Below are 25,999 nucleotides of genomic sequence, written 5' to 3' on the forward strand. Positions count from 1 at the left end.
ATAAATACAAGCTCCCTTCCCTCCCCCCCCCCCATGCAACCTGTAGGATCATTCTACTTGCTTTCTCTCGTGGGTGCAAGCTGTCTCAAGAGAACCAATGAGCTGGGCATGCAGGAGTTAACAGGACCCAGAAAGTTTCACAAATGTTTTACATCTATCCCCTTCTCTAATATAACATCTGGCTACAGGCAATGAAACAACCAGGCTGCTTTGGGCAAAAAACCATGCCTGCCTGCCTGCAATCAATTTCCTCCCCAACTCCAGGGAGGCTACTCCACTAAGGCATTCCTTCGCAAGGGAGATCCCAGACAACCTCTCCTGGGACTAAGAAAATACTGTGCTTCCTTTCTTCTTTTCTTTTTTCCTGGTAGATATCTTTGCTAGCTCTTTGCATGGGGCATGTGTGCTAAATCTTTTCATCCTCTCCTCTGCCAATTGCCTTGGGGTTGCAGAAGTGAAGAGAAGGGGACTTTGGCCAAAAGACTAAACGTGGGGGTAGCTGCATTGCTTTTATCCAAACCAGAACACCAGCAGAGGAAGAATATGACTGACTATAGGGAATGTGAATAGGAATGACTGCTTGAAAAGCAAATGCATTCCAGCACTGTCAAATTTACCTCCCTCCTGTCTTTTCCCACTAACTCCCCTTCCCTTATTTGCCTTGTCTTTTTAGTCTGTAAGCCTGTTTGACTGACGAGAGCTCTTTTGGGAGAAAATATGCACCTGAAAAATGGGATTAAAAATTGTAATTGTCAGGGGTTCAGAGACAGAGGCACAGGCGAGGGAGGAGACGGAGAGCGACGAGGAAGAATCACAGGACAGTGAGGAAGAGGATGACAATGACTTGAGATCTTCCATGAGTCTCTCAAGTGAATCGGAGGATTCTCAGGAGGGGGCGCCCCTAGTCAGGACAAGGGGGGTCACAGGGGGGAGCTGCCAGGAGCAGGGGAGCAGCAGGGAAACCCCGAGCGGGAGTGGGAGATCGGGACCGGCTTCCCAGCAGGAACGAAGGGAAGAGAGGGGAGTTCCCAGTGTGACACACGGAGCGGAGCAGGAGAGAGACAGGGGAAGGAGATCGGGGGAGGATGTCCTGCCGGAAGAGGCGGAGAGTAGTACAGGGAGTAGTGTAAGTGTCAAGAGGAAGGTCAGGGGTAGCGAACGCGCGCCGAGTTCAAATGTGGAGGCGCGCGGAAATGGAGAAAGCCCGGAGGAGGAGCCTAGCCCCAAAGCACGAAGGAGGGGGAAACAGGCAGCTGAGGGATCCGCTTCAGGAGAGAGCAGGAGGGAAGGAACCCAGGGGGGCAGAAAGACCCTGCGGAAAAGGAAAGACAGGAAGAGGTGGTCTAGCACAAGCCTCTTAAGTTGGTGTAGAGGCGGGACCGATTCAGAGGGGACTTCAAATGTCTGACGTTAGAGACTCGGGGCTGCGCGCCTCGGTTGTGGAACCAATAATGAACTGCAATAAACATCCTTGTATATAAGAAGAGCTTGGCGTTGGTCTTTTGTGAGCTGAGACCTGAGGCAGCCCTGACAGTAAGTCCCCTCCCAAACTACGCAAAAATTTTTTTTGCAAAGCTCACGAAGTTTGGCAGCCATGAGTATGGAGCAGCAGATAGCTGAGCTACGCAACGCAGTCTCCCGGCTTACCACTGAGGTAGTGGTCTCCCAGAAGAAGGGGGAAGAGGCGGAAAAGCGGTGCCAAGATCTGCAAGCCAGGTAGGATCATGCATGCCAAGTGGGGTTCCCGGGGACCAAAGCTGCTGGAGTAGCACTGGGCAGAAGAGGGGGCAACTTGGTAGCCCACTTCGATGGGAACTTGCAGCAATACCCCAGTTTTAAAGCAGACGTAGAATATGCGTTGCATTTGCTTCGCGACGACTTTAAAGATGAGGAGGAGAAAGTGGGTTTCATTGTGTCCCACTTGCATGGGGAAGCGAGGGCTTGGCTGCGCAATCTGTGGCGCGAAGATTGCCCTGCTCGAAGGGACTCTGATGAATTTATCAAATGCATGGACACTTGCTTTCAGTCTAGCGTGGATGTGGATGTGGCACGCCAGCAGATCCATGGTTTAAGGCAAGGCAAGGCTTCAGTACGTCAGTACCATGCTCGCTTTTTCGCCTTGCTGAATGTGCTGCGATGGGAGAAAGATTCTCTGGCTGTCAGAGACTTATTTTGGGAGGGGCTCTCTGGCCCGGTGAAGGACGAACTGGCTAGGGGGGACAGACCTAAAACCCTGGCAGACGTGGTGCAGCGGGCGCTTGCCATTGGAGTGCGCCAGGAGGAACGCCCTTGGCGCAATGAGGGGGGTAGCCAGCTTCACGCACCGTCTAGAGTGCCTCCTTTGTTTCCCAGAGATCCAGGACGTCCGCGTCTCTCCCCTCAGCTGCAGCCAGGGGAGGAGCCTATGGAACTGGGGAGTGCAAAGGCTCAGTCAGTGGCCGGAGCCCCAGCGTCCGGAGCAGTCAAAAAGAAGCCTCCTAGAGGGAACAGGAAGTGTTACATCTGTGACAGTGCAACGCACATGGCGAAAGAGTGTCCCCAGAGGCTCCGGCAGCACACTGCAGCCTTGGCAACAGTAACTGCAGCAGCACACCATGAAGAGCAGTTTCAGGGAAACGACAATGCCTGGCTGGAATCAGCAATGTTGGGGCACAGCCAGGCGAATCAGTAGAGCAGTCCCCAGCGCTTTTGCAGCCTACAGACCCCCTGCCACCCAAACCTGTAGTGCAGCTCACTGCAACCCTCCAGCTACCTAATGGACGCACCCTGGAGGTCCCCATCACAATTGACAGTGGGAGCAACGCAGACTTCGTGGGGGTGCAGTTCGTCAAGCAGCATCGCATAGAGCTTCTGCCAGCCACGCTGCCATTGAACGTCGTCACAGTGGATGGCAGGAAGCTGCTGGGGGGGCAAGTGGTACAACAGACGCCGCCCATGGTGATGCAGATTGGCAATCACCGAGAAGTCATCAGTTTCAACGTCACCCGCCTGTCAGACACGCCTATAGTGTTAGGCATGAGTTGGCTGGATAGGCACAGCCCGACCATGGCGTGGTACCAGCGGCAGCTCACCTTCGGCTCGTCCTATTGCGCGCAGCATTGCATCCAGACCGGTCAGGAGGAGGAGGGCCAAGAGGAGGGGCAGCAGCTACGTCTCAGCATGGCGCAAGCAGTACCCCTCAAGTACAAGGGGTTTTTGGAGGTTTTCTGCGAAAAGGAGGCTGACCAGTTGCCACCTCACCGGCCCTATGATTGCGCTATTGACCTCTTGCCAGGGACAACGCTGCCGCCTGTGAAGCTGTATTCCATGTCCGAGGAGGAGCTGCAGGAGCTCAGGGAATTCATAGATCACAATCTGCAGCGGGGATTCATCCGAGAATCGAAGGCTGTAGGGGGCAGTCCTGTGTTTTTTGTGAAGAAGAAAGACACGACCCAAAAGAGGCTGATCGTAGACTTCAGATTCATAAACTCAAAGACAAAACCCGCGGCCTTTCCCATGCCCAAGATTGACGACCTGCTCGCGACGGTGCGGAAAGGGAAGATCTTCACCAAGTTGGATCTCCGCGGAGCTTACAATCTCATACGCGTGCGAGAGGGTGATGAGTGGAAGACGGCCATGTTCACGCCGTTGGGCACCTACGAATACAGAGTTATGCCGTTTGGTCTCCAAAATGGCTCCCACTTTTTCCAAGCTTTTATGCATCATGTGCTAGCGGGACTCCTCTACAAGAAGTGCGTATGTTTCCTCGACGACATTCTGATCTTCTCAGAATCGCTGGAGGCTCACGAGAGCGACGTGAAGGAGGTCCTGCAGAGGCTACGGGAGCACAGGCTCTACGCCAAGCTGGAGAAGTGCCAATTCGACGTGACGGAGGTGGATTTTCTGGGCTATAGGCTGTCCGACAGGGGACTAGCCATGGACAGTGCCAAGGTCCGCGCGGTGTTGGACTGGAAGAGCCCGCGAAATCGGAAAGAGGTCCAGAGGTTCGTCGGCTTCGCCAACTTTTACCGCAAGTTCATCAGGGGTTTCGCCAAGGAGACGGCAGCTATCACGGACACTCTCAGCTCCAAGAAGAAGAAGTTCACCTGGACGGACCAAGCGGAGCAGTCCTTCAGGAGACTTAAGAGTCTCTTCGCGTCCGAAGAACAGCTGATACACGTGAATCCTGGCAGGCCCATGAGGGTGGAGACTGACGCATCTGACAGAGCGGTGGGGGCCGTCCTCTTACAGGAAGACCCGCAGGGAAACTGGAGGCCCTGTGCTTTCTACTCCCGGAAGCTCAGCAAGTCGGAGCAGAACTACACCATTTGGGACAGGGAGTTGCTGGCCATCCACGCAGCTTTCAAGGCGTGGAGGCACTTTCTCATCGGAGCCAAGCACACCGTGCAGGTCCGCACGGACCACAAGAACCTAGAGTACTGGCGCACGGCAAAGCTACAGAGCCAGAGGCACATACGCTGGGCGGAGTTCTTTGCGGATTTCGATTTCAGGATAGAGTACATCCCAGGCGACAACAATGTCATAGCAGATGCGCTCTCCAGGAAACCGCAGTATCTCGAGGCAGCGGCACCGGTGGCAGCCAAGCACATTTTTGCACCGCAGGCGTGGGCGTGCGCTTCAGCCGCCGTGGACCTGGAGGCGGTGCGTCGCGCGTTGCAGGCGGATCCGTTCGCACAGTCCAAGATGGAAGAGGTGCGGAGGGGCACAGCGAAGGACGACGAGTTCCAGATACGCGACGGCCTGCTGACCCGTAAAGGTGCTCTCTACGTTCCAGGAGACGATCTCCGCGCGAAGGTTCTGCAGCAGTTGCACGACGCACCCAGCGCTGGCCACTTCGGCAAGGAAAAGACGGCGGAATTAGTGGCCAGAGACTTTTGGTGGCCCCAGATGCGAGGGGAGGTCGCGGAGTACGTTGCCAGGTGTGACACGTGCCAAAGGTCCAAGCCAGTGCACCAGAAGCCAGCGGGACTGCTGGAACCGCTGGAAACGCCACTGCAACCGTGGGAGAGGGTGGCGCTGGACTTTGTCACTGATCTGCCCAGTTCGCGGGGCAAGACGGCGGTGCTTGTGGTTGTAGACCTGTTCACCAAGATGGCGCATTTCATTCCTTGCGCGAAGGTGGCGACAGCGGAGCAGACAGCCAAACTGTTCATCGACCACGTGTTCAAGGTGCATGGGTTGCCACGGTCCATTCTGTCCGACAGGGGGCGCCAGTTTGTGTCCAGCTTCTGGCAGAAGCTCCTTGGGATCCTTCACGTCAAAATCAACCTGTCGGCGGCGAGGCATCCGCAGACCAACGGCCAAGCAGAGAGGGTCAACACGATCATGCAGCAGTACCTGAGATGTTACGCCAATCAACGACCCGCGGCTTGGGTGGATTACCTGCCGATGGCTGAGTTTGCCTACAACAACACGAAGCACGCGTCGACGGGGGTGACGCCGTTCTTCGCTAACAATGGAAGGCATCCCAGAACCTTCCCGGGGCTCGTAACGACGGGGGAGGGGGCGCCACAGGAAGCCGACCATTTCGCAGCAGAATTGCAAGAGGTGCACGACGAGCTACGGAGACATTTAGAGCTAGCTAAACAAGCCTATAAGGTGCAGGCGGACAAACACAGGAGGGAGGGGGAAGACATCCAGGTGGGAGACTGGGTATGGTTAGCGGCCCAAGCGGTGCCGGCCAAGTCGTTAGCTAAAAAGAAGCTAGGACACAGGCAACTAGGGCCGTACCAAGTTGAGGCCAGGATCAATCCCGTAGCGTTTCGATTGGCCCTCCCCGAGGGTTCCAGAATGCACCCGGTCTTTCATAGGTCGGTGCTCACCCCCTACAAGGCCCCACACAGATTTCAGGAGTCAGGGACGGCACCAGAACCAAGCAGGGAGTCGCCCAAGAGGGGGAGGTCACCTAAGGACGAACCAGTCAACGAGGTCACAGAGATTCTGGACTCGAGATGGGGGGAAGAGGGAGTAGAATATTTTCTCGCCAGGGAGGGCGCCCCGGCCAGCACCAACAGTTGGGTGCCGGACTACGCTTTGGACGAACCCCTCCTCAAGGACGAGTTCCATGCCCTTTTCCCACACAGGCCCATGCCAGCACAGTTTTTCGACGATTGGCTTTTTACGCCCACACTTTCCGCCAGCACCTTCCGAGGGTTCTCCTCCGCAGAGGAGACGACGCCAGAGTCGAGCCCTCCAAGGGGATCGTGTTCGGGGGTGGACACCGACCCTTCTTACTGGTGGGACGACCAACCAGAAGAGGACTGGCGCATGAGGTGGCGGGTGGGTCCTTGGCAAGCAGACCCCTCCCAGGCAACAGGGGGAGGGGAGGACGTGAACATGTTGGGAGAGGACAATGGGTTCGAGTACACAAACAATGAACTGGAAGCAGAAGAGATCGACGTCGACGACCTGTGTCCGGCAGCGACCTCCGCAACGACGGAGCCCCCGGAACCTGCGCCCGAGCAGCGGGAGGGGGGAAGGGGGGGCTTCGAGGGGGGGATGGATGTCAGGGGTTCAGAGACAGAGGCACAGGTGAGGGAGGAGACGGAGAGCGACGAGGAAGAATCACAGGACAGTGAGGAAGAGGATGACAATGACTTGAGATCTTCCATGAGTCTCTGAAGTGAATCGGAGGATTCTCAGGAGGGGGCGCCCCTAGTCAGGACAAGGGGGGTCACAGGGGGGAGCTGCCAGGAGCAGGGAAGCAGCAGGGAAACCCCGAGCGGGAGTGGGAGATCGGGACCGGCTTCCCAGCAGGAACGAAGGGAAGAGAGGGGAGTTCCCAGTGTGACACACGGAGCGGAGCAGGAGAGAGACAGGGGAAGGAGATCGGGGGAGGACGTCCTGCCGGAAGAGGCGGAGAGTAGTACAGGGAGTAGTGTAAGTGTCAAGAGGAAGGTCAGGGGTAGCGAACGCGCGCCAAGTTCAAATGTGGAGGCGCGCGGAAATGGAGAAAGCCCGGAGGAGGAGCCTAGCCCCAAAGCACGAAGGAGGGGGGAACAGGCAGCTGAGGGATCCGCTTCAGGAGAGAGCAGGAGGGAAGGAACCCAGGGGGGCAGAAAGACCCTGCGGAAAAGGAAAGACAGGAAGAGGTGGTCTAGCACAAGCCTCTTAAGTTGGTGTAGAGGCGGGACCGATTCAGAGGGGACTTCAAATGTCTGACGTTAGAGACTCGGGGCTGCGCGCCTCGGTTGTGGAACCAATAATGAACTGCAATAAACATCCTTGTATATAAGAAGAGCTTGGCGTTGGTCTTTTGTGAGCTGAGACCTGAGGCAGCCCTGACAGTAATAAACAAATAATAAAACACGGGGAGCTCAAGCACAAGCTCACAGATTCTTAATGCAAGTTCATTCTCAGTACAAGGTATTTGTCCTATTGCATTTGAATAAATTCAGTATTTCAAATACCTTAAAACCTGGATTTCCAGGTATGCCGTCTTTCCCGCTGCTCCCAGGATTTCCCTGTGACAATACAGTGAAGATGCTATTATTCACATTATGTAATGAGAGAGAACCGTCAAAAGGGAAAGGGAAAGCAGCAACATGAAACTTACAGGCCTCCCAGGCATTCCTGGAAACCCTGCTGTACCCCTTTCTCCTTTTGCACCCTGTCAAAAGAATAAAAGAAGGCAATAAGAAAGGCAACTGTATTGTTTAAGCAAAGTAAGCCAGTGTGTCATCACGACCTGAGGCAATTCCAGAGTGATTAATCCATGACACAACATCCATACACATGCAGTGAGGGGAAGTCAGCTCATCAGTTCCTAGCATGACCATGGCAGGATAGATTATTGTCCCATTGTTCATAAACCTGGAGCACTTATACTCTACAGCTGAATGGCATGTAGGGTGTGTTTGGTGTATAGAATATATGGAGTGATTTTAGGCATGGCAGCCTTTCACTGGAGAATACAAAGCTCCTGCCAAGGCTAAGGTGGGAGTCACCAGGGGGAAAAGGTGAAAGGAACACATCATTGCACGCTCTGCCCTCCATCACAAGAGAAAGGACCATCATCCTGCTAATTCCAGAGCAATCACGAAAATGAGATATTTAAACATGCCACAAGTACTCCAGGCGTAGGACAGTAACAGAGAGGGAGGTTGTTTGAAAGGCACAGGGAGGTATTCTATTAACGTTTTGTGCGAGTACAAGAGTTAGCCCTAACACAAAAGAATTTCCAACCTCTTTCCCCATACACACCCCACACCTCCCTAAATCTGCTCTGGAGGGTTGTGGGAAGAGATTTAGCAGGCACGTGGAACAAGGAGAGAGGGAGAAATCCTTGCACTGACAGGACTGTAGCATTAGAACTACACTGAACACAACCACAGGGGGAAAAGAAAGCCTCAGCCAACGTCTTCTAGACCAAGGTCTGGCCAAAATGGTGCCCTCCAAATCCTGCTGGACTCCTATTACCCCTAAATATTGGTGGTGTTGGCTGAGGCTGATGGGAGTTTATTTCATTTCACAAAGCTTATACATTGTTTGGCTGTAACAACAACAACGCCAAAAACCTCAAAGTGGCCCACAAAAAGGTACAATAATAAAAGCAAGAAAAAATTACAACCATTCTTAAAAACATACAAAAGTTAAAATACTAAAGCAGATTAAAATTACCTCAACTTTCTAATCATTTGGGTGGATGCCACATTTGCAACCATTGTTCTAAAGCAAAGACCAGGACAGATAACAGCACAGCAGGGCACCAAGGTAAAGTCCTGCTAGCCATGAAGAGATGTAGCCAGAGCACTGGGGCAGGGGGACAGAACTTCCCTCTCCTTGTGCAAAGCACAGAAGGAAGGAACACGTTGTGAAGATTGTGGGGCTAGCTGGGGTGGGGCTAAGGAGAGCTGGCAGGGCAGGTGGGAGGAAAGAATTTGGGAGCTAGTGACATTCAGCTCTCCTTTGGAAGCCTTCTTGAACCCCCAAGCTTGTATGCAACGCTGAGCTCAGGGAACTTTGCCTGCATTTCTACCAGCAATACAAATTTAAATATTAAATTTATACTTGCCTTTTTCCCATAAATTCCTGGTAGCCCTTGGTCTCCTTTAGGTCCCCTGTCACCCTGGATTAAAGAATGTGCATACAGAAATAATTTTGATTTAAGAAAACAACTTATATTGTTCAGGACAGGATGTCCCACATATTGGGAATCAGTGAGATAGGCAACAATTTAAGTGATATGGATGTGGTTTGAATACACATTTGCTGTCCTGGAAGCAGCACCTAAGACTGCAGCAAATATATGTTCAAGCCACCACCTTATAGAATGCAAGTCTGCCTTCACCACCTTGGAGTAAGAATGGCCACATGATGGGACAGTGCCACATAGCTGCCCTCTAAAATACCAACATCACTGCTGCTTGGTGGGATAAGGTCAGGGTGGCAGCAAAGTTAGAGCTGCTCAGGCATACCAGCAGAACCAATCTGGCATTGCTGCTGGTGCACTCAATGCAGCCCCAACCTTGCCACAACCCTACTCTGTCCCTATACTGCCCCAGTAAACAGCAGCAATGCCTGATGCTGGGGAAGCAGCTCTGCACCTCAACCGAATAATTGAATGGCAGGGAGAAATGAAAACCCATGGTCTTTCACTGTATGAAAATCCATTGGTAACAATTTATAGGAAGTTGAATATAGAAAAGCTAAATTTCAAACAATTGCATGTCATAGGTTATCAGAAGTATACTAAAGTACAAGGCTATCTGAGGAATATATGACAAAAGACAGGTTTTGAACTGACATTGGGCAACATATCTACATGTTACACTAAACCATGGTTCCGTGGACAAGCCCAAGCAAAACATCAAGGCCCTGCACTCCCCTTTTCTCTTTTCTTCCTGTGTGGCCAGGAAACCAACTTTGTTAGCCTCTACCTTCAGTTTCACAGAACATCAGTTTGTCATTATGTTCCAGCAAAGGGTCCTGGTTTCAAATGAAGTGTGTTTAGTTTAACAAGACCACTTTGTAAACCATGGTTTGAAGCTGATGTGCTATAAAATTTACCAGAGTTCTTTTTAAAACAGAACTCCAGGTTCAAATCTAACACTAATCCAGTGAATCTAAACACCACTAAATCTTCCTTCTGGTTACAAAGAAGGAAAAGAGGGGCAGGAGACTACAGTGTTGCTCATTCACATGACACTAAACCATAGATTAGCATTGCATGTGCTCACAGCCATAGTTTTTCATATGTCATCTATTATTTTCAATTTATTACCTTTCCTGCAACATAAGGTCCCAGAGCTGGTTAAAACTATTTAAATTACAATATTAAAAACAATATTAAAAACAATCTAGATAAATTAAACGAGTATGCCAGTTTCCTTGGCCAGGGTGGGGTGTATACTAGAGAATTGTCTGCTTAGGACCATGTCATGGCCCCTGTGATGGAAAAGAGTAGATAAAAGATGATCATCCTAAGTAAGTATAGTTGCCTGCCTACACTAATTGAAAATAAATGAAGCCAAACGTTCTTGGATGAAGTAATTGCACCAGTTGTATTTTCAATGAATGAGCTACTAGGCACCATTTTTTGCTTTTGAACACCCCCTGATACTTTTTAACATCCTACCAATTTTTACAAGAAGCATTTGGTTTGAACCTTAGATGCTGGCATCCCATGCAATCCAGGGAAACCTGGAACTCCACGTTCACCCTAGAAAAAGGAGGTAAAGGGTACCATGAGACAAGATAAGGAAAAGAGCAGAAGAATATAAGCCACCCAAAGGCACCATACCTTCAGCAAGAAGAGGACCTTTGCTCCATTGAATTCAGTGGGTAGAGAATTGCAACCTGAATCTGGTAGCAACCAGAGATGTATGCAAATTCTCCTTTTAAAATTCTCTGCTCCATTTGTGGATATAGAAATACTAAACTTCACAGAGGAAGAAGTTCTCCCACAGTTGCTCCCACTCATTGGATTAAGGAAATGAGCTTCAACCCAGGAAACCTGACTTCAAGTTTCAGTTCAGACATGAATTTTACAGGTGTTATTGTGCTAAATCATAATGGCAGCCTACCTCACACGGAATGAAGAATTTAAGCATCTGATTTAAAGGCTCATGGCACACCTAGAAGCACTAATATTTAGGAAGGAGCCCAAACACTCATGGGTTCCCTCATTTGCCCCAAATGTTAGGAGACATTTCCAAGCATATCTCTTCACTATGCATGTTGAGTTCCCTTTAACATTATAGAGAATCATGTGATCATTGGGAGTTCTATGTGCACACTGAAGAGCTCACTGGAATTTGGTTCAGTCAATGATTTTTTACATACTTCTGTAGATGTACAAGAACTATATAAAAGGATAGTTAGAAGGATTCCATGTCATACAAAAGTACGCTACATTTCCAGGAAAAAGACATGTCAGAAAGTTGAAGCATCTGAATTTTCCACACATGTAGAATTATGTTTATAAAAAAAGAGCTGAAATCTAGCCAATAAAATCACACCCACTTTGGCATGAGCGCAGCTACACCCAGAAGCCTCACACACCAAGATCGTAACTTTTTAGTAAGCCAAGCTTTTAGAAACATTGCTTACTAATTAAATGCATTCAAAAATACATCTAAGCATACAGATGTAATGAAAGTTCCATGTGTGATTGGCTGAATATCCTGTGAACCCATGGAAATTTGGAACACAGGAAAAAACCAAAGCAAATCAAGCAAGAGTGGGAGATGGAACTGATTTGAAAAGAAATGCAGAATAATTTTTTAGCAAACGCACAATTCTTCCAGAAGTATTATTATCTACACAAAGGCATATATGAATAGTCATATAAGTAGTTATAATGTGGCAGCTGTAAGTTCATCTTTGGAACATTCTAAATATATAGTTCTTCATAAAGGTGTTGTGTTAATGTACAGAAACTACAGCTATCAAAACTTGGCTTACCTTTGCCCCATCTGACCCAGCTTCACCTTTCACACCTGGAAGGCCTCGCGGCCCCTAGTAAGGAACAGCTGCATATTACTAATGTTATTTATAGTTATAATTCATTTAATCTCTTTATAAGGACTTCACTTTAGAACTATGAAAAGATGCTGTGAACTTACTTGAATCCCTGGGGATCCTGGAATCCCTGGAGTCCCTGTTACTCCTTGGTAGCCCTAAGAAGAGAAACCCAAACATTACACCAAAGTGTACTTTAAAAGCAGTTCAGATGTAAAACCCGTTGCAACTGGATTAAGCGTTTAGGACTTGAGCGGGCCAAGCTTGCTGACAATACTAAAGCATTCAGTTGTTAAAATACAAAGAGATTGCAAAAAGCTTCAAAACGACCTCTCCAAATTTTGTGAATGGGTAGTAAAATGGCTAATGGAATGCAGTGCAAAACTATGATTGTTGCGGGGGGTAGGGGATCTGAATTTCACATCTACATTCATGGAATCTGAACTGGAGTTGACAGAACAAGAACAAGAACAAGAACTTGGGGTTGTTGTGGTAAATAGCTCAAGGAAGACATCAAGCCAGTATGAGGCAGCAGCTGTGAAAAAGGCAAATTCCATGCTACGGATGATTAGGAAATAGAAAATAAAACTGCCAATATCACAATACCATACAAGTCTATTACATGACTGCATTTGGAATACCGTGTACAGTTCTGGTCCCCTCACCTCAAAGAGTTGCCCATCCCCACTGTAGAAACTGTGGCAACACTGGTGCAGAAGGCTGCCAAAAATATCTCTTTGGTGACCAAACTTATTATTACCAATTATCTGTAGCAAATTTCCATTCATATCTTAATTAGTATACAGAACATGCCACAATCCATACTTAATTCATCCTTGCAACAGCTGTTTGTAGTTGTATGTATATGGCATTATTGGTCTCATTTTTCCAGAGAAATAAGGAGCATTAATGGATTTGCCAAAGGCATTTCAGTAGCTTCATGGTCACTGAATGTACAAACCTGCAGTGCAAGCCTAACTATCTCTCCTCAAAAGCAAGTCCCATTGCAGAATGCCTGGTTTAATACATTATTTCAACTGTTTAATTGATTGTATTTTATTTCTTGTAATGGCTTCGGCTACTCAAATAATCAATATTCGTACAAGTCCCAGTGAATTCAATATACTTACTCCTAAGTAAATGTGAGGTTAGAACTGCAGACTTGATGTTTTTGCTACTGCTATCAGAACTTGTTTTGAAAATGGTTCGTTGTTCACTACTATCCTTGGGAAACCGATGAATATTGTCAAGAAAATAAGTTATAACAGGCCAGTGACAGAAATGTTCACATTAAACAAATAAGCAAACAAACAACAGCCAACCACACAGATCAAGCATTAGACATAAGAGCTCCATTCACCACGTGGTCCAAAATGTCTGACAAGACAGAAAAGATCTAGCTAAAAAATGGCTGGTAATCCCTTTCAGTTTTCAACCTAAAGCAGAGGTTGGCAGGAGCTTGTGGCCACTCCTGATTTTGAATTCCAACTTCCATTAGTCCCAGCCAGCATGGTCAGTGGTAAGGGATGATGGGTGTTTTAGTCTGGCAGCATCTGAAGAGCCACGGTTACCCCACCCCTGGCCAAAACAAAGGGTCACCACCACCACCTGTCCAAGCTTGACCTGTGCAAGTAAAGATCACATGGTGCCACAGAGACCAGTTACTGATTAGTGCCTATAATTCTTGCAACAAAATGTAGGAAAGCCGTACACAATACTAACTAATTTAATGAAGATGTAGAGGGCCATCATTCTCTAAATGAATTCCTTGCTTGTAAAATTTGTGGTAGGAATGCCTCCATAAGGCACTTGAGGAATTCTCCTTGGGCTATCTCAGACAGCATCTAAGTGGGATCCTAAAACACAGCCAATAGTGGTGTGCTAAGATGGGCCATATGAACAGAAGACAATGAAGATAAGATGAGGGTTTTTTGTTTGTTTTTTTAAGCCTTAAAATGGTGTTAATGTATCTGGCTTTTATACAAAGTACACAGTGTGAAGAAGATTCCTCTTTAGGTCCTTAACAGGGAGAGAAGCACAAAATTGCTGGACAGAAAGTCAGTAACAATATCCTGCAGCTCTTTGTTCAAGGAAATGCTGGCACCACCAGAAGAAAAAAAAAAAGTACTTTATTAGGTGAGACATTTGATATTCTTTTAAGAAGGTCAGCAACAATGCTCCACGTGTAGAGTCTGCATCTGGATATCTCAGTAAAGCTAGCTCTGCCAGGTCAGTTTTAAGTTGCACAGCACTTAGCTGGACACTATGAAGGAAGAATAAATATTATAATAAAATTCCAGAAAAGGATGCAATAGGGGATGTTGGTGCACATCTCTTCCGGAGGACAAATTCTTCTCATTTTCCCCCTCTCAGTTTGGATACCTTATTTTCCAGTAGGCATGTCAAGAATAATTTTCCTTGTGCTTCCTCCATATAAGAGCAGCAACAGAATATACTGGTTTTGTATTTTTAAAAAACAACAACACTGTCCTCTTTTTCCAGTGACCATATCACACTTTCTGTCTGACATACTTAAGCAAGCTGTGGAACAGGAAACAGGTTTGCTATAGCAAGGAACCTAAGCAGGACCAATAAATAAATGAAACTCTCATTTATATTGAAATGCCTAACATATTTTTATGCTGATGGTACTATTCTGATAAATAAGGCAAATTTGCTTATTTACAACATTTACACCCGACCTTTAAAGTATATGACTTTCAAGATAGCCTTAAATTTTAGATGAAAAGCTAATGTGTGTTGGAAATGTAAGGAAAAGGAAGATACTTTTTACCACATGTGGTGGTCCTGCAGAAAAGTAAAAGACTTCTGGGAAATGATACATAATGAATTGAAAAAGATGTTTAAGATAACTTTCCCTAAAAAACCCAGAAGCCTTTTTACTTGGACTAACAGGGGCTGGAAAACCTAGGGACCTAAAAAGGTTATTTATGTATGCGACAACAGCCACAAGGATGTTGCTGGCCCTGAATTAGAAACAGGAGAAGATACCAACAAAAGAAGAATGGATAATTAAGATGATGGACTATGCCGAAATGGCAAAGATCAGAGATCAGCATGAGAAAAAGTTTGAGCAGGAATGGAAGAGATTTATAGATTATAAAAGACCACTGTAAATATATTAAAGCATTAGCAGGTTTGATATAACATTTATGTAATCTAATAATTGGAAATTAAGATAAACAAGAGGGGAAAACAAAGAATTTTGAGATAAAATGAGATGCAAGAAATTTTGTGGGAAAAGATTGGAATCCAGGGGAGGGGAGGGGGGAAGTTTCCGTTGTTCGTTTGTTTTTTGTTCTTGATTGGAAAAACATTGAATTTATGAACTATTGTGATTATAAAATTTGAAAATAAAATATATATTTTAAAAAAAAATAGATGAAAAGAATAAGTACTTCCTATTTCTTGCATTTTTAAAAAAATCACTTGAATTTCTACATTCAATCACTGCAAAACCAATGGTCATACTCGTAATATAATTATGCACAATTCAGTGAAACAGAGCCAAATCAGGTATATCAGGCAATTCCCTAATCAGATCTCCTGTGACGGTTTTTTTTAGGTGGGGGGAGCAGTTAGACTGGGTGTTCATTGCTAGGAGACAGTGGCTTAGTCCCACCCCCATTTCCATTACCATTTCCTTGATTTAAACTGCACATAGTTAAGGTATGGAATTCACTTCCAAACAGTGGGTGACAGCAGCCAACTCAGATGACTTTAAACAGGGACAAATCCACTAAGGCTAAGGCTATTAATGGCAACTGGCCGTGACAGCTATCTGCTGATTCCAGGGACAGGGACACCATGGCTCTGAACACCAGTTGCTGGGGAACAACAGTGAAAAATGACCTACTTTGAGGGCTTCCCAAAAACATATGGTTGACCACAGTGGAAAATAAGCTGCTGGAATAGACAGGCCTTTGGTATGAGATCCAGCATATATTTTGCTTTTGCTTATATTCTTGGCTACTGACATGGGAAATCAATGTACACAAGAAAAGGAATGCACAGTTGAGTCCACGTGATGTCCTGAGTTCCAAATTACCAAAATCTGAGTACAAGTTTACACACTATACATTTTTCCCTCCACACCAGTCTTCTCCACACAAACTCTCACATTAGGAATTGCTAATGATTACATCCATGGTTTGCCAGTCACATGTCTCTCTGAGCATACATTACCCATGGAAAGTTAGGTCTGCATGCATGAAAGGAAAATGTCTCTAATTCAGTGGAATATTCCATCATATTTAAAGTTTTATGGGACATGGTCTGTATGCTTTTATTAGAACTTCTGCAAAGTCTCATCAGGAGAGGCATCTAACATCATACAGCTTAAGGGTAGGGGGATTATTATTGCTACATTTTAGCCCTTTCATATAGCCCTTTCTATTCTGGCTATGTGATCTACTCAGAGGAGTGATCTGTGTTTTACAGCCCCAATTATTCAAAAAATAATAATACTTAAAAGTAAATTCCACTGAGTTCAGTGTGTGCTTGGGACTACAGCCTACGAGTCATGACTCATGGGATCATCGAGTTCATTGTGCCTAAGTTTGTTTAGGATTTCAGCCTACATGTAATGACTGACTCATAGAAAGGTCTGTTTAAAAAAAAAGCAACCCATAAAACCCCCAGTTTACTGAAATCAGTGGAATCAACAGTGAAATCTTCTAACCGTGTTTACTCAAAAGCACTGAGGTCAGTGGCACTTACACCCTGGTAAGTGAACATAATATTGCAGCCTGAAGTATAACTGTGTGGGCATGTGGCAATCCATTAAGCCTGGCAGCGCAAGCCTATGCTTGTATCGCTCTATAAGCAGATGCCAGTATCTTGTGCATGAACTTGCACACAACCAGTGCTACTGGTTCTCTTTTTCTCTACCTATGTAGCAAACTTCTCTGTGCAATTGCAAACTACCTGAACTTTATTTATATTTTTTTCCAGACTGTAGGGATTTAATTTTAAAATTAGCAAAGAACAGGATTTGAAAGGCTGCACTTCAGATGTTGCTTGGCTCTTCCACCATTAAACCATTTGCTGATTGAGAAGAGGTTCTTGCAGTGCAGAATGTTGACCTGAACACACAACACTAACTTTCCAGTTCCTTTCTTAATCTTCAAGGGAGCTAGTTGTGTTAAATGTTGTGTTAAATGTTCATATTTGAAACAAGAGATATTGCATTGTCCTGTATTTTGCATTTTTTCCCCTCCTCTTTAAAAATGTGTATGGAGACCAAGATGGTATTAGAACTGGGCCCCAAACATGTGTACCAAATTTCACTCCAATATGTATGTGTTGCAGGGGAGGGATCCAGTGGAATTATTGCACTGCAAACAAATTGACAAAAGCAGAAATTTGTATATGGAATGTTGGCTGGGAAAGAGTGAAATGAAGACTTCACTCTCGTCAGCCTATCAGGATCAAACACAAGCTAAGAAATCTAGGTTTGAACTTGACTTCAAGTTCAGCAGTTACTCCCAACTAGAACCAGGAAATTCAGTGGTGGGACTTGTACCGGTGGAGCTCAAAGGATAGCCCCAAAATGGGGTGATTCAAAGGTGTGGAGGGGCTGAGCCAGTCTAGGATCCCCAGCCAGTCTCACAGTCATCACAGGCCACCATCAGGCTCAATCCAGACTCCATTGCTACGCCAACCAGCAGCTGGTGCAGTGATGAGCTTGATCATCCTGCCACCGTCATCTTCTGCTGTGGCCATCATGAGCAGATGGGCTGTGGATGCAGTGGTGGTTCTGCAAAGCCCTGCAGTTGAAGAGGTAAGGATTGCAACCTCAGTCATCACTAACTTTAGGTAGATCAAGGCAATAGTCGAGTGTTCTGACATTTCCATTACTTTTTCTTACTACCCTCACTTTCTATCATTTTTCCTAAAACTTTTCTACACTTGGGAAAATGACCAACTTGACATCTGAGGAATATATATATATATATATATATATATATATATATATATATATATACACACACACATATATATACATATATATATATATGGCACATTACAAGACTACAAAAATGATTTATTTTTCCTCCATGGTTCATTATGCTATTATTTATATCACTACTGGGAATATATGTCACAAGCTAGAATCAAAAGCTACAGCAAAGATGTGGATTTCCTCTTTTAAAAATGTAGGGTGTCACCACTGATAGCAGATGGCTGCCTTATCACATCTGAGATACAGTATTAAATTATGGAAGTCTTTGTTAGCAGTATCTTTTCTCAGTTAGTGAGGGGGAAAAGAGACTGAATGGAAGTAGGTAGTTGCATAGAGCAATGTATACATGAAGAAGCGGCTCCACCCCCATTGTTCTGCCCGGACACTGAGGTCCAGTGCCGAGAGCCTTCTGGCAGTTCCCTTGCGAGAAACCAAGTTACAGGAAACAGGCAGAGGGCTTTCTCGGTAGTGGCACCCGCCCTGTGGAACGCCCTCCCACCAGATGTCAAAGAGATAAACAACTACCAGACTTTTAGAAGACATCTGAAGGCAGCCCCTGTTTAGGGAAGCTTTTAATGTTTAATAGGTTATTGTATTTTAATATTCTGTTGGAAGCCACCCAGAGTGGCTGGGGAAACCCAGCCAGATGGGCGGACTATAAATAATAAATAATTTTATTATTATTATTATTATTATTATTATTATTATTATTATTATTATTGGCGATTAATCATATAAAACCTAAAATACAGCTTATATTTGCTTGATGAAGAACACAACAATCCTGAGAAGTACAAAAAACTTGGTAACACAATGAAAAGGGGAGTTGTACAAATCCAAACCTGCTCCAAGCAGCTTGTTTTGTTGTGGGAAAATAAATTTTCTTCCTGGTATAGTGGCCAGATAAATCCAATTGCAAAAGGAGAAGCCTACGTAAAATAGACAGGAAGTCTATTTGCATAAGCGCAATGAAATTGTTCACAATGCCCACATTTAGAGGTCATGCTAATCCACATTTTAGTGCACTGAGCTGCAGGATTAGGTACTTACCTCTCCAGCACAACAAGAGATCACTGAAAACCAGATACAATGCATTGTGGAAAGCCTGGACAATGTTCTTCTTACAGTATATGGTACAGAGAAGACATCAAAATTGGCAACACCCAAGTTTCTCTAGCGAGTGCACTTCATGTACAGGGTATCACAACCAAAAAAGCTGGTCACCACCTGCCTAACTCCTAAAGGAAACTCAAAGGATGGCCTCCGTTCAATAATATACTACCTACACACTCTCTATCTCATGTGTTAGTCAGCAATATGTGGCCAGATGTTAGCTAGCTGGCACAGCTCCACTCATGTACAGTGGAGGGCTACAATGCTCTGTTTGTTGTTGTTGTTGTTGTTTCCAATTACCCTTGCTTGCGTTGTCATAATTATCAAGGGATTACCTGATAATTAACTAAGAAAGGGATTGCTGCAAACAGTAAGAAATAATTTGTACTACTTTAGAAGTTGCTTCTTCTTTTTGTTCTAGAGCACTTCAGCATTTTGATGAAATGGTAGTTTTATAATTTATCTGAAGGGTTCAAAATGAACCCTTGAAACGAGTTCTTTAAATTGATCCCAGGTTCTGCAACTAGGAGTTCTCTTTGAACATGGCTCCAGTATTGCTTATTGAAATTATTGGACTCTTCCCTAATATAATCTTCCAGAATGTGGAAAGAAGTGTATTTTTGGTATTACTGCTCTTCATACTAGCATTGTGTCAGCATCCAAAGGGAACCACCACAATAATCTCAACCATCTGTTATACCTACGAACATGGCCAAAATGTAACTAAGCAACCAAAATAAGAAATTTGGACATTTCATAAAGTGCAACATGGAGTTCTCCAAGTAATTGGCAATGTTCCTCAGATTTACAGAGTTTCCAGCAAGGATTTGTTTAAGATTTTCCATACAGAGCTGATACAGAAAACCAAATATACAACCACCACCATCAAAAGACTCCTTACCAGAAATAGAATGTGAAATGCAAAAAAATAAATAAAAAATATCACAGGCTTCATACATTCTGGGCAAGAACCAAATGCCTTAAGTGGCATTAACAATAATAAAGGCCACGTTGCTTAACTTGGAGCTCGTTTTCTTGAGATTTCTGGAAACCTTCTAAAGGCCCATAAGAATTAAAACCAAATTCTTTGAATTCATTATTACCAAAGTCAAAAGGAGATGAATGGTTTTGGGAAAAGACCCAAACTTCTGCTTCAACATTTTAATTTGCCCTTACTTTAATTGCCTGGTAAAGTAACTGAACTCATTTGAACCTTTTAAAGTCTCCCTTCTAACACTTTCACGGAACAGTACTATAAATGTCTATTCAGAAGTTATGTGCAGAGAAGCTTATTCCCAGGGTGAGTATGGGCACTGCAGACTTACTCACAGTACTAATGATAACCATCCATCCACATTTTTTCAAGAACTAAGAGGAACAAGATATTACATTTCTTATTTCTCTTGGGGTGGGATACAGTTACATATTGTTTTACCCCAAGGAGGAAGCCATTAGACTAGCTAGTGAGAATTAGATGCATTCTTCTTCCTTCTACTCTTTCTTAACAAAAATCAGCCATGTGAATGAGGGCTCACTGCAGCTTGCTCTCGTAATGCTGATGTGAAGATATCACATCAGAACTGAGCGAGCACAGCAGCCAGAACTCATTTTTTTGTTTTTAATGGCTGAAACTATTTTAAAGAAAAGACAAAACTAATCCTAACTTGCCATCATTTCAGTTTCTGAAACTTGGATTATATATCCTTGTTGACATTCTATGCCCCTTCTGTAATAGCAGGATTAACAATTTATGACGCCCGACTGTAAGATTAGAAATTGCTGCACAAAAAAACCAGTAAATTATAAATTTAAGGCAAAGGGTTGCATTGACATATTACTTCTGTGGCTTTTTCAATAAAAGGTATGGATCTTCCCTGAATCCTCCTTGATTGGGAATTCCAACTGTCACCCCTTACTCGTGATCCTGATGTTAATAATGAGCATTTGCCACCCTTAATAATGTTCTGATACAATTCTAATGTCAGTTTTGCATTAAAATTACTATAGATGACTAAGTTTTTAGTACTCACAGGCTTACCATCTCGACCAGGTTCTCCAGGATACCCATGATTCCCAGGTTGTCCAGGATCCCCCTAGGGAGAAAGCAAACATATTAGAACAGAACAGAACTGAGAAGGTTGCAGCAACTAAATGCTGCACAATACCCCCACCTCTAACAGATGCTACTCAGAGTTTCAATCAACCTAAACAGGAGCCTAGTACAGGGCTCCTGAAAGGAAGGAGATGGTTTCAGATGCGGACAAAGGAATGGAAGTGGGTGCCCTCCCCCCAGCTCTTCTGAAACCTTCACACGCTGCCCTATAAAGTGGTAAAAGGCTCGTGGTTCAGGGCTAATTGTCAGCCTTGAAACTAAACTCTTTATTGCTTCCACAGGTGGAAGGAGTGGGTGTTTCTCCTGGGAATGTTATAGAAAATATATCTTTTCCACTCCTGAAATCTTCTGAAATAACATGGAGAAGAGGAGTTTAACATTATAGTGCATATCCCCCTAACCCTTCCAGGGTTTACCGTATATATAAATATGGGGGAGGTTTCTGGAGAGTGTGAAGGGAAATATGTCCCTTTTCCTCTTCTCCCTTCTGAAACCTCCTCATAAATAGTGCAGGGAGGAAAGGTTGTTTTGCCTCACTCTATTCTGACATAGTAAATTCTGACGCACAAATTTTCTGCTTTGTGTGAAGCTCACAAGCCATAGATCTGCATGGAAACTACAGCGGAATTGGTGTGGCCATCTTGCCTTCTCTGTGTATGTGTGTGTTTCCCCAAAGGGTTACCTCATCTAACATCAGCCACACATGCTTCTTCTGGAAAATGAAATAAACCTGTCATTCTAGCCCATTCATTTGCCTGGTGCAGCTTAGGCAGGTATAACCCCTAACCAACCACCTCTTATCTCCCTCTGTTGTTCATTCATGGAGGGCCAAGCTAATGTTAATTGTAGCTAATGTTAATTGTGTGGATTAAATTCATCTGCACATTTTTTTCAAACTATTAATTACCACTGCAGAGGGGCCCAAGCAGCAGAAATACCACAGGATATGGGTAGGGGAAGTTTAACCCATCCCATTATGGCCCCAACATAAATCACCCCTGAAGGTGCTATTTACATTGGTGCCAATGGAGACTTCCCTGATAATGTAAATATAAACTGGGGGTGGGGGGTGGAATTGATCGGGACAATGGCAAGCTTGAGCCTCCCTGAGGCTGACATTTACATTTGCAAACATTTGCATGTTAACTGTACCCACATGACTAACACCATGTCTAATATTTCCCACAGGGGCCTTTCAGCCACAAGAGAACCTGATCGCATGTTGCCAAGTTGGGGTGGTGGGTTGCAAGTGAATGCACCCATTTGCTGTTCATCCATATTTTGGCACTTCAGGAAATTATACTTTCAAAGTCATAAAAACTTGGAGGGAAGCCCAGAAATATTTCATGCAACAGTTGTTCTTTATAATACAGTCCTTAATCTCTCAGCGCAATACATTCAAACTGGTTGTGGTTCTGTTTTCACAAGATATGCACTTCTGCTTCATATTTAAGATGTTACAGACTTTTATAATATGCATAACTACATAAACATGTTCTGAAGAGAAGATGTTCAAGTGGAGACTCAGGGAGTTGGCTGAGTTGAGATCATTGTCTTCTAGAGTATTTGAGAGTGTCAGAACATCCATTACAAGAGAACATTGGGTGAAAAACTGAAGATGGTGGGGTCTGCCAGGGGCCATGTCTTCAGCTACAACTGTGTGGTCCAAAACCTGGGCAAAGTTGCTTGGCCTTAATTTTGCAGCTGCATTAAGTCTTAGTACTATGCAGAAAACAAATAACGAGGTAATTGCTACATTCTAATCCAGTGTTTCCCAACCGGTGTTCCGCGGCACACTAGTGTGCCGCGAGACATTGCCTAGTGTGCCGTGGGAGGGAGGCGGGCGAGTCGGGCGGCGAGAGGCGGGGCGGCGGCAGCGAGGAGAGGCCGCCCAGCGCGGGGCTCTCGCCGTCTGCCTGCCTGGCTGCCTGCGTGGCGCTGACGTCACGGGGCTGTAACGTGCCCCACATAGGCACACGCGGGGCGGCGAGCGAGCTCCCTCCCACATCCCATCGCCGCTCGCTTCGGCCGGCCTACTGGGCTGTCGCAGGCGGAAGGCCTGCGCATGTGCGAGGTTTTCGCGCTTTCGGGATTCCCTTCACGCCTTCCTCCTCCCGGGTCCTTGAGAGCGCGGGAAGCGGCAGCGCGAGACCGGCGTTGAGCCTGGTAGGTATTGCGCTTGCCAAGGCAGTCATTTGGGAAATGAAAACTTGCAAAGCAAGCAACCAATTCAATCTAAAGTACGTGTATGCTTAATATCCTGTATCTGAAACCTGTTCTGCCCCCTCCCCCACACTTGGTGCCATTTTCATCTACACATGCAGCAGAGTAAGTTGACCCAGAATAGTACCAATTCAGATGGCAGATGGGAGAATGACAGTGCTGAATGCTTTCCCATGTAGAACAGTCCCTGCAAATAAAAACCTAGCATATTTGGAAGAGGGATGCTAGCCTAACCATTACCTTCTATGCTGTTACTATTTTTTTATTTTTTTTTACATAAGTAAAAAGTGACCTTTCCCCATCTGGCATGGTGGTGTGCCTCGAGATTTTTTTCATGAAACAAGTGTGCCTTTGCCCAAAAAAGGTTGGGAAACACTGTTCTAATCCAACATTATTATAATAACCCATTACATTTTAAAGCTATACTTAAGATCTCTGTCTAGCTGACGATGGCCCATATGAAGCATGCCTCAGTTCATTTTACAGTGGTACCTCTGGTTACGTACTTAATTCGTTCCGGAGGTCTGTTCTTAACCTGAAACTGTTCTTAACCTGAAGCACCACTTTAGCTAATGGGGCCTCCCACTGCTGCCGCGCAATTTCTGTTCTCATCCTGAAGCAAAGTTCTTAACCCGAGGTATTATTTCTGGGTTAGCGGAGTCTCTACCCTGAAGCGTATGTAACCTGAAGCGTATGTAACCCGAGGTACCACTGTATTCTCCCACCTCCACTCCTTATACACACTTAGATTCCAGAAACTGTAACAAATTTTATTCTAGGGAAAGTCAATAAGCTGCCCCTCCAGATGTTGTAGAATGCCAGCTCCAACCAAGCTCAGCCAGCATGGCCAATGGTCAAGGGTACATACACTCTCACCAACTGACCCCTAGCTAAGAGGAACTGATAGCAACAGTAACAGCTTCTTTTAAACAGCCATTCTCTTTCCCATTCTATTCTAACTTCTTTTTAACTTGACACTTATTGTTGTAATGATCTTATGTAAACAGATTTGTAAGGTCAACCTGAAAAGCAGTATATAAAACTGTAAACTAATAAATAATAAATGCAATTTTTGCTTTGGGCCTTTAAACTAGAAGGGGGCATACAAATAAGGCATTATCATCATAATTTGTGTTATGGCCACAGAGTTAAACATAACGAAAGCACCTATACATTATGAAAAGTTCCACTCACTTTGGGGCCTGGTGGTCCTTGTTTTCCTGGAGGGCATATACAAGGAGGTGGTGTAGATCCTACATCGCTTGGTCCATTCATGCACTACCAAAAAACCAAAAACAATTTTCAATCATGCACACCAAACCAACTTTATGCTTATTAACAACCTACTCCACAAAGTCCTTCACCCCTGAAATCCCTGCCGAAATCTACCATGTTGGCTTGACAGTGATTTCATGATACCAATGTATGATGAGGAAATCAGAGAGTGGCCCAGTTCACAGGTAATGCTAAGCCGAACTATTCCATAGTATGAACAAGCAAATGTTCAGGCTCCCGGAGAGGGGAATGTGACTGCTTTTCTCCACTCTCCCCATTTTGCTGCCGGAATAGCATGCCATCTGAACCTGGGCTCATGGTTTAGCTCTCTAAGTGCATATATTTTCTTAAATTTTAAGCATATTCCTTCTATGACAAAGCAGACTACATGAGAGAGATTCAACAATGTGAGAACTAGATGCCACTACCCGTGTAAAAAATAGTTTAATTCTGAATGAAAGCATATAATATGCATGCCAAATTCAGTCCAAAATGATTTAACACCCCCCCACACACACACAAAAAAGGTTGCACATATTTATTCACTGAGCACAGAAGCTGAAAATTGAAAAAAAAAAATGTTTACAAAAATATCCTCACTATCCCAGACAAACAGCATGCTCTTACCTGGTGATATATTAACAAGGGAAGCAAGGGGGGGGGGGGAGTGATACTAAATACTACCTTAAAGTCCATATGAATAGGCATGTTTTTGCCTACCTCTCCATTCTGGAATAAATAAATTAAAAAAAATCAGTTAAAGATTTTAGAAAGCCTGCAGAAATTGTTAAAATCAAAGCATATATAGTTGTAAAGGTAAAGGGACCCCTGACCATTCGGTCCAGTCGCATATGACTCCGGGGTTGCGGCGCTCATCTTGCTTTACTGGCCAAGGGAGCCAGCGTACAGCTTCTGGGTCATGTGGCCAGCATGACTAATCCGCTTCAGGAGAACCAGAGCAGTGCACGGAAACGCCGTTTACCTTCCCGCCAGAGCGGTACCTATTTATCTACTTGCACTTTGACGTGCTTTCGAACTGCTAGGTTGGAAGGAGCAGGGACTGAGCAAAGGGAGCTCACCCCGTCACGGGGATTCGAACTGCCGACCTTCTGATCGGCAAGTCCTAGGATCTGTGGTTTAACCCACAGCGTCACCCGCATTGTAGATATGTGTAAATATGAACCTTTTAATTACCCTATGTCACATGTTACCAGTGTCTCCCTGGCATAGAGAGACTTCTGTAACAACCTCTAATGGTAAACAACAATTTCTCCAAAACACATTTTGCAGAAAATTCTTTCCTGAAGGAACTTGAAGGCTGACAAATA

At 45.1% G+C, this 25,999-nt stretch overlaps 1 protein-coding gene across 1 annotated transcript in view; it reads right to left on the reverse strand.

Annotated features, from left to right (window-relative positions):
• Nucleotides 1–25,999, reverse strand: part of COL21A1 (collagen type XXI alpha 1 chain) — a 125,161-nt gene that overhangs the window by 36,724 nt on the left and 62,438 nt on the right. The window contains exons 9-17 of the mRNA XM_081187097.1: nt 25,392–25,400; nt 24,591–24,674; nt 21,091–21,153; nt 12,066–12,119; nt 11,905–11,958; nt 10,607–10,660; nt 9,014–9,067; nt 7,556–7,609; nt 7,410–7,463 (exon numbers count right to left, since the gene is read on the reverse strand). Of these exons, the coding sequence (XP_081043223.1) occupies nt 7,410–7,463; nt 7,556–7,609; nt 9,014–9,067; nt 10,607–10,660; nt 11,905–11,958; nt 12,066–12,119; nt 21,091–21,153; nt 24,591–24,674; nt 25,392–25,400 (480 nt within the window). The remainder of the gene's footprint in view (nt 1–7,409; nt 7,464–7,555; nt 7,610–9,013; nt 9,068–10,606; nt 10,661–11,904; nt 11,959–12,065; nt 12,120–21,090; nt 21,154–24,590; nt 24,675–25,391; nt 25,401–25,999) is intronic.

Source organism: Podarcis bocagei (assembly GCF_964188305.1).
Source record: "Podarcis bocagei genome assembly, chromosome: 3".
Taxonomy (NCBI): Eukaryota; Metazoa; Chordata; class Lepidosauria; order Squamata; family Lacertidae; genus Podarcis; species Podarcis bocagei.